We start from the raw sequence: 7,514 nt of genomic DNA on the forward strand, positions 1-7,514 counted from the left end.
TTCTCCAAGAAATTCATCATATGTAATTAATCAATTTCTTTATGACAAGTTAAATACATTTTAGTTTAAATTTAATAAAAACAAACTTTTGCTTGTTCAGCAGTTAATGGAACTAAACAAAATCTTCTTTTGGTGTTATACATTAATCTAAAGTTTTCTTTAGTTCTTGGGATAGAAAGAACATCCATAAATCCAACTGGATATCTAGTGTCAGTTCTAATCTTTCCGTCAATTTTGATTGTTCTGTTCTTAACAATCATTGTAACTTCTCTTCCATTTAATGCATAGTTCAATCTATTTCTCAAAATAAGAATAAGTGGAAGACATTCTTTCATTCCATGTGGTCCATGTGATGGTTTTGGTGCAAAAGTTCCTCCTAATTTAGAAAGCATCCAATGGTGTGGTGCATTTAATCTCTTTAAATGATGTCTTGGTCCTCTAGCCTAATTTTTATTAATGTCTTATACATACTTTAATTTACTTTTTATTTTTCTTCAAATAATAAAAACAAACCATGTTGTTTGACTGAACAAAAGAAGATATTCAAACCCTCTTTTTATCTCAATCTATATCTTTTCTATTTTTTTATTATTTTTATTTTTTAAAAAATATAAAACAAATTGAGGATATTATTTCAGAAGAAAAGAAATTACTTTAAAAGAATAATTATTTGAGTGAGAAAGAAAATGAAATGATCTTGGTTTTTATCTTTATGTGAGTATAATATCTTCAGTATCAATTATTTTCTAATGTTAATTTGGATAATGAAAATGAGCAGTTTTGTTTTGAGAATTTAGTTTGTTTGTTATTAAGTCTAGACTTAATACAATACCACTCTTAGAAGAATTAGATTCTTGATAACTAAAACATTAGTTATTTGTTGTATTTCAATGAATAACTATGTTATCTTCTATTAATAAAAAGTTGAAACTGTTTTGGTAAAATATCACTTAAATAGATAGACTAAGTATTGAAAAAAACATCTAGTATCTAGCATTTTAATATCCCATAAACAAGTAAGGTAATGAAAAACTTCTTACAAAATGAATTTTCTTTTAGAGATTATTTTAAACAAAAAAGAAAAAATTTTTTATTAAAAATAACACAAAATAAAGAAAAAAGATGAGTGAGTTTAAGAATAAATTTTAAGCCAGATATTCCAATACTTCTCTATCACTATCAGATCTCTTGAAATATTCTTTATTAATCAAATACTCAATGTTCTTTCTAGCCATTCTTGAAGTGATATTAAATCTTGATCTTAAATGCTCAATTGTTTCATTAATTAAATCAACATATTTCATAGTTCTTCTTTGTTTCATAATTCTTACTTGTTTTGCTTGAATAACATAATTTCTTGTTTCTTCTAGTTGTTCACTTTCAGCATCGCTCTTCTTTTGTTGTTCCTTTTCAACATATTCTTTGTCTGCTTGCATAACACTTAGTTTTGTCATCTTTGGTTTAAATGACATATTAAATTTGAATACAGAATCTGGTTTAAACTCTTTTCCAGTAGAATTAGACAATAATCCTTTTGATACCATTCCAGACATACAAATAGCTAAATCATCATTACTTAAAGCAGTTTTTGTTCCAAGCTCAGCATAAGTAATTTCTTTATTATCATTGAACAACATTAATAATCCAATTTGATAAAATCTACAAGTAATTTGAATTGGTCTTCTTAGCCATGAGAATTGTATAACTCCAGTAGAAGAAGTATGATTTAAAGTTAGTTTTTTATTTTGAGTATTTTTATAGAACTCACTAAATTTATCAAAAACTTCTTTTAATTGTGATGGCATATTGTATGATGTGGTATTTTGGTTTTGAGAAGAACTATTACTAAAAACAACAACATTAAAGTCAAATTTAGGTAATTGAATATTTCCTTTAGCACAATAACTTTTGAATTTTTCAAGAATATCACCAGATTGATTATATTCTTGGAATGTTGTATGTAATTTATGTGATACTTGTCTGTCACAAATATTACTTAACTCATTAATCATATACATTTCTAAATCAGATGATTCCATTAATCCAAGTACTAAACGATCTTGGAAATTCTTTTGATACACCATTTCAAATACATCTCTATTTCCAACAAATTGAAGTACTTTACCTAATTTAACGATATTTTCTTTAACTTTTTCTTGATCTGGTTCAATTTTACTTCCCTTTTTTAATAACATATGAGAATAATTTGCAAGAATTCGTGGAAATACTTCATCTTTTTTATCAGAAAGATCAACAATTTTATTTGTTATTAAAGCATCTTTAAAAGCAGTGTCTAATCTAGATTTAAATACTGGATTGGAAAGGAAATAATTTTGTTGCATTTTTTCTAATCGATCAAGTAATTCAAATAATAATGAAACAACTGCTGGATAATTTCTAATAAATTCTGGACTTTGTTTAACTGCATTCTCCATTTTATTTTGGCAATAGTTCATAAATGAAACTTTAGTTTTTTCAGCAAATTTATCAAGTTGATTAATAGGACCAAATAAACGAGTGATAGCTTGGAACTCAAGTTCTTTGTCTTGTTCAAGAATTTCATCATATTTTTCATAAACCATTTGTAATGAAACTTTCAAAAAATCATTTTGAAGACGTTTTTTCATTTTTTCTCCAATTTCATCATCCATAGCATTTTCAATTCTAAATTCTTCATCTTCCATAAATTGTTTTGCTTGTGGTAAAAATCCATGAACCCCTTCTTTAAAGAATTCTGTTGCAAAAATTTTATAGTCTTCATTAGATGTTTTACAAAATGCATCTTCAAATGTTTTAATTAATGGAACTTGTCCACGAGTAACAATATTCTCTCTTTTGTATAACATTAAAATATTTTTTACTGGTAATACTGACATCTTATTTCCACTCCTTCTTGAGTCTGAAAAAACTCTTGTAAGTGTAGTAGTAAGTTCAAAAGTATCATTTAATGTATGAAGATAATCCGTATTCCATTTGTCTTTAACAATCATATCTATTGTTATTGATGCACCATTTCCCATTGCATAGTCTAATGGTTTAAATAATACTAAAATGGCACTTTTAGCATATTCCCATCTATCAAGATCTTCTTTAATGATTTTTGGGAAATTTTCATCAATAGGAACATCTTTCATCTTCTTCATTGATGTTTGAAATCCATCTTTCAATCTATCTCTAAATTTATTAATGAATGATTCATAGAAATTACTTCCTGATTGTGTAAGGAATTCTGTAAATGTTTGTTGATACTTTGCCCGTTCAGCCAATGAAAATGATTTCATTGACACTAGAATCCCATCAAAGAATGGTTCTAATTCTTCGAATAAATTTTGAACTGCTGGATCTTCAGTTTCCTTCCTCTTTGGTGCCATTTTGTAACCTTAATTATATGATATTTTTGAGTTTTAAACATCTTTTTATTTTCAATTCAATTATAATATTTTTACTATTATTTTATTATTCTTATCTTGTTTTAATCTATTCTTCTTTTTTACTCTTTTCTCTCAATACTTGAGGTTTAACTGTTTGAATTATTTGAAAAATTATATTTTTATCTTTTTTTTATAAAAAATATTAAAAAACATTTTAATTCTTTTTTGATTTTAAATGAAATAGAATATTATGTTATATATAACTTAATTTAACAAATTAAACATTATTTTTAAAAAAAAAAAAATATTAAAAATTCTCTTAACAAAAAAACATATTAAATATTTTTAAATATTTTTTCATATACGAAATATATTTACTTTTTAAAACTATATTATTAATATAAAAAGTAATTTAAAGAAAAAGTAATTAATTAAGTATTAATAGATTTTTCATCTATTCTTCCTAGCTCAGGGGAGACTAATCCCATCCCTGAGCTTATTATTAAAAAAGAGTAATCTCTTTGTTAAACCTATTCTTTATGTTTATCTTGCAAAATGAGGAAAGCACTTCTTTCCTTTATTTCTTCCTATTAAGGTTTTTCAAACTTCTTCTGCTTATTTCTTCTTTTTAAGCCTTTGTTTGTTTTCTGCCTTAATTTTCAGGAATTTTATTTTTCTTATTTTATGAATGGGAGAAGGAATCATTTTATTACTACTGTATTACTTTGACTAATTTTCTTTTTAGTCTTACTTTGACTAATCTTCTTTTAGTCATACCCACACTTCAGTATATTCTTATATTACATCCACGTAATATTCTACTGTATTCTCTTGCTGCACCCTTTGCAGCATTCCCTAATACATTCCTAATTCAAAAGCACCGTCATAACCAGATAATAACTGGGAGAGTCGAAGAATGAATTTGTACTAGGGTTTATGTGTGGTGTTTCAGACATGCCACCTTCGATCTCCTTTTGCTCCTAAAAAAATAAAACTAAAAAATATTAAGTTGATGTTATTTATCCTTTGTTTAACTCTTATTGTCTTTGCTAAAGCAGAAAAAGGAAATTCATGTGATAGTGCAATAAGAAATGCACAAATTGTTTCACGTTCTAAAGATGTTTTAGAGAAATGTATAAAGAAAGAACTTCCTTCTGATGTTTGTGTAGATATTTATTCAAGACAAGCATTTAATCCAAAAGTTTATTGTGAGTCTAGAGGAGGAGATATTCTTTGTAATTTATGTAATAGTGTTGCTGATAAATTAATTAATGCAGCAGAAAGTAATATGGCATTGGATAAAGTTCATGAATTAATGAATAGTTTATGTGTTAAATTTAGAAGAGAGCTTCCACAACATTATTGTTATTTTGTTCTTGATGAATTATATTTCAAAATCCTTCAATACCTTGAATCTGGGAATAGATCTGATCAATTTTGTGAATGGGCTAAAATGTGTCCTTCTTCAAATTAAGTAATGAAGTACTTTTAATTAAAACTTCTTTTTTATAAAAATTATAATTTTTTATTTTATTAAAATTATTAATTTTTAAATAATTTTTTATTCTAAAAATTTTTAATTTAATGAACAGAATGCATTTCATCTATACCTTTATGAACAATACCAACTCGTTCTTTAAATTCACAAATTTGTTTTTTAAAAGTTTTTTGAGGAGCAAATTTCTTTTGTAAAACAGTTGTTGATTTAGGAGGTAATGAATATGAAGGACCAACATTTAAGTTCCACATCATTCTATAATAAAACAATGTGTCTTTAATTTCTATTTTATCACTTCCTCTATGTTTTGCAATTTCAAGAAGATCACAAAGAGATGTATCTAAAAAATCTTCAACTACATCTTTTAGTGCTGTTTGAATTGATGTTTTATCAAATTCATATCTCCCATCAACTCTTTTAATTAAATTTCTCATTTGTTCTCTTTGTAAAATATCTTCTCTTTTTTTATCTTTTTGTTGATTAATTTGATTAGGAATCATTGAACTTCCTGTTGTTCGTTTATCAGTTGTTGTTACTTGCATTTTTCTTTCAATAAACTTTCTTGTTTATTTTTCTTGTTAATTTAATTTTATTATTCTTTTACTATTAATTATAGTTTCTTTATTTTTTTTTTTCTCTTTTTCATTTTTTATATATAACAAATTTAAAAAAAAAATTTGTTATTAAAAACTAAAATTAAAGTAATACCTTATTATTATTTTATTATTTCTTTTCATCTAAAATAAAAATAAAATTTCATTAAAAATGATATTTCTATAAATTTAAAGTAAATTTACTCAATAATGTATTTTAATTTATAATGAAATTATTACAACAAATTGCACTCCTTAGTGTTGGTATTTTAATTAATATTATTCTCATTTTACCATTATTATTATTCATTTGGAGGTTTATTATTCGTAGAATTATTCATCCTAACCCTATACAAAAATATCATGCAAAAAATAGTTTTGCTCTTATCACTGGAGCTTCTGAAGGTGTTGGAAAGTCATTTGCTGAAAGGTTAGCTAAAGAAGGATTTAACCTTATTTTAATTGCAAGAAGAACTGAATTATTGAATGAAATAAAAACAGAATTAGAGTCAAAATATAAAATTCAAGTAATAATTTTAACAATTAATTTATATCAAATAAATGAAGTTCATTGGAAATTGATTGATAATTTATTAGAAGAAAATAATGTTACTGTTTTAATTAATAATGTTAGTCGCTCTATTAAAGGAATATTTACAGATATTCCTTTAGAAGAAACTAATAATATGATTAAATTAAACATTGAAATTACTTCTCAAATAACTCATCTTTTTATTCGTCATTCAATTAAAAATGCTAAAAATCTTATTGTTTTTATGTCTAGTTGTACATCTAAAACTCCTGCACCTTACAGCGCTATTTATGCATCGACAAAACAATTTATATTTCAATTAAGTAGAAGTATTTCTTATGAATATTCTAATATTGATTGTACTGTCTTTAGACCTTGGCATATTTCAACTGAAATGATTGGTAAAATGCCACCTTCACTTTCTGTTTGTACTCCTGACCAATTTGTTGATTCTGCATTGATCCATGTTGGTTTGACTCGTGTTATTGATCCTTATTGGTTCCATTATTTTGAAGATTGGAGTTATGACCGTCTTCCTGAAGATATTAAATCTAGTCTTATAATAAATGAATTTAAAAGGTTTAAAGAATTAAGAAAAAGAAATAATATTCTTTAATTAAGGATTGGTTGGTATTTTTATTTTATTTCAACTTCTATTAGTTCCTTTTTTAAAATGATTTTAAAAAAATGAAAGTTTAAATCATTGGTTTAATTAAGTTATATAAAACAAAATTGTATTTTTAAGTAAATGTTATTGTATTAAGACTTTTTAATTTTATGATAAAAAGACAAACAAAAAATGAAATTATAATGAGATAGTTAAAAGTAATAAAAATATAAGAGTTGATTTTTGTTTGATGAACAAAAAACCGAAAAAAACAAGAAAAAGGGTTTTTGTTAACACAAAAAAGAAGAATGAAATTCTTAAAATATTTTTTTTTTTTGTGGGAAAGATTTTTGAGTTGAAAGAAATCTTATATTTTCAATTGAAATGGAAGCTTTCAAAATTAACGCTGCTGCAGTGACTCGTGATTATATTGTTAATCCTGTACTTGGTTTGTTTTTTTTTTCAAGTTAAGAAGAAGTTGTAATAATAAGCACAATTTGTTATTTACAAAATGAAATAAATAATACTACTCCTACTTTGTTATAAAAAAGAAATACAAACAATAAAAGATATTAATATGTAGATTATAGAACAGTAACTAGTGTTAATGGACCATTAGTTATTCTTGATAACATTAAAGGACCAAAGTATAGTGAAATTGTAAATATTAAATTAGGAGATGGAAGTATTCGTAAAGGACAAGTGTTAGAAGTTACTGGGAATAAAGCTGTTGTACAAGTGTTTGAAGGAACTTCAGGTATTGATGCACGTTATACAAGATGTGAATTTACAGGGGATGTTTTGACAATTCCAGTTTCAGAAGATATGCTTGGTAGAGTTTTCAATGGATCTGGTAAACCAGTTGATAAAGGACCTAATGTTATTGCAGAAGATTATCTTGACATTAATGGAC

The 7,514-nt window shown here is 25.0% G+C and overlaps 6 protein-coding genes across 6 annotated transcripts in view, besides 1 other annotated feature; 3 read left to right on the forward strand and 3 right to left on the reverse strand.

Moving 5' to 3' along the window:
• EHI_118170 (40S ribosomal protein S4, putative) overlaps positions 1 to 516 on the reverse strand; it is a gene marked incomplete at both ends in the record, with an annotated part of 1,225 nt that extends 709 nt beyond the window's left edge. Inside the window, 2 exons of the mRNA XM_001913567.1 lie at positions 87 to 443; positions 514 to 516. Of these exons, the coding sequence (XP_001913602.1) occupies positions 87 to 443; positions 514 to 516 (360 nt within the window). The remainder of the gene's footprint in view (positions 1 to 86; positions 444 to 513) is intronic.
• A 598-nt stretch (positions 517 to 1,114) lies between these two features.
• On the reverse strand, positions 1,115 to 3,371 carry EHI_118180 (cullin, putative; the record flags this gene model as incomplete). The annotated part of the gene is made up of 1 exon (XM_650946.2): positions 1,115 to 3,371. One exon carries the CDS (start codon positions 3,369 to 3,371, stop codon positions 1,146 to 1,148), a length of 2,226 nt encoding a protein of 741 aa, XP_656038.1. The 3' UTR covers positions 1,115 to 1,145.
• A 418-nt stretch (positions 3,372 to 3,789) lies between these two features.
• Positions 3,790 to 4,338: a repeat region.
• A 45-nt stretch (positions 4,339 to 4,383) lies between these two features.
• On the forward strand, positions 4,384 to 4,845 carry EHI_118190 (uncharacterized protein; the record flags this gene model as incomplete). Its single annotated transcript, XM_650945.1, has 1 exon — positions 4,384 to 4,845. One exon carries the CDS (start codon positions 4,384 to 4,386, stop codon positions 4,843 to 4,845), a length of 462 nt encoding a protein of 153 aa, XP_656037.1.
• A 107-nt stretch (positions 4,846 to 4,952) lies between these two features.
• On the reverse strand, positions 4,953 to 5,411 carry EHI_118200 (uncharacterized protein; the record flags this gene model as incomplete). Its single annotated transcript, XM_650944.1, has 1 exon — positions 4,953 to 5,411. The coding sequence occupies one exon, from the start codon at positions 5,409 to 5,411 to the stop codon at positions 4,953 to 4,955; it is 459 nt and encodes a 152-aa protein (XP_656036.1).
• A 278-nt stretch (positions 5,412 to 5,689) lies between these two features.
• On the forward strand, positions 5,690 to 6,610 carry EHI_118210 (short chain dehydrogenase family protein; the record flags this gene model as incomplete). Its single annotated transcript, XM_650943.1, has 1 exon — positions 5,690 to 6,610. The coding sequence occupies one exon, from the start codon at positions 5,690 to 5,692 to the stop codon at positions 6,608 to 6,610; it is 921 nt and encodes a 306-aa protein (XP_656035.1).
• A 375-nt stretch (positions 6,611 to 6,985) lies between these two features.
• The window catches only part of EHI_118220 (vacuolar ATP synthase subunit B, putative), a gene marked incomplete at both ends in the record, with an annotated part of 642 nt that continues 113 nt past the window's right edge, over positions 6,986 to 7,514 (forward strand). The window contains 2 exons of the mRNA XM_001913568.1: positions 6,986 to 7,049; positions 7,185 to 7,514. The exon at positions 7,185 to 7,514 is cut by the window's right edge and continues 113 nt beyond it. Coding sequence (XP_001913603.1) covers positions 6,986 to 7,049; positions 7,185 to 7,514 — 394 coding nt within the window. The remainder of the gene's footprint in view (positions 7,050 to 7,184) is intronic.

The sequence above is a fragment of the Entamoeba histolytica genome, genomic scaffold (genome assembly GCF_000208925.1).
Source record: "Entamoeba histolytica HM-1:IMSS scf_1104750518107 genomic scaffold, whole genome shotgun sequence".
Lineage (NCBI taxonomy): Eukaryota > Evosea > Mastigamoebida > Endamoebidae > Entamoeba > Entamoeba histolytica.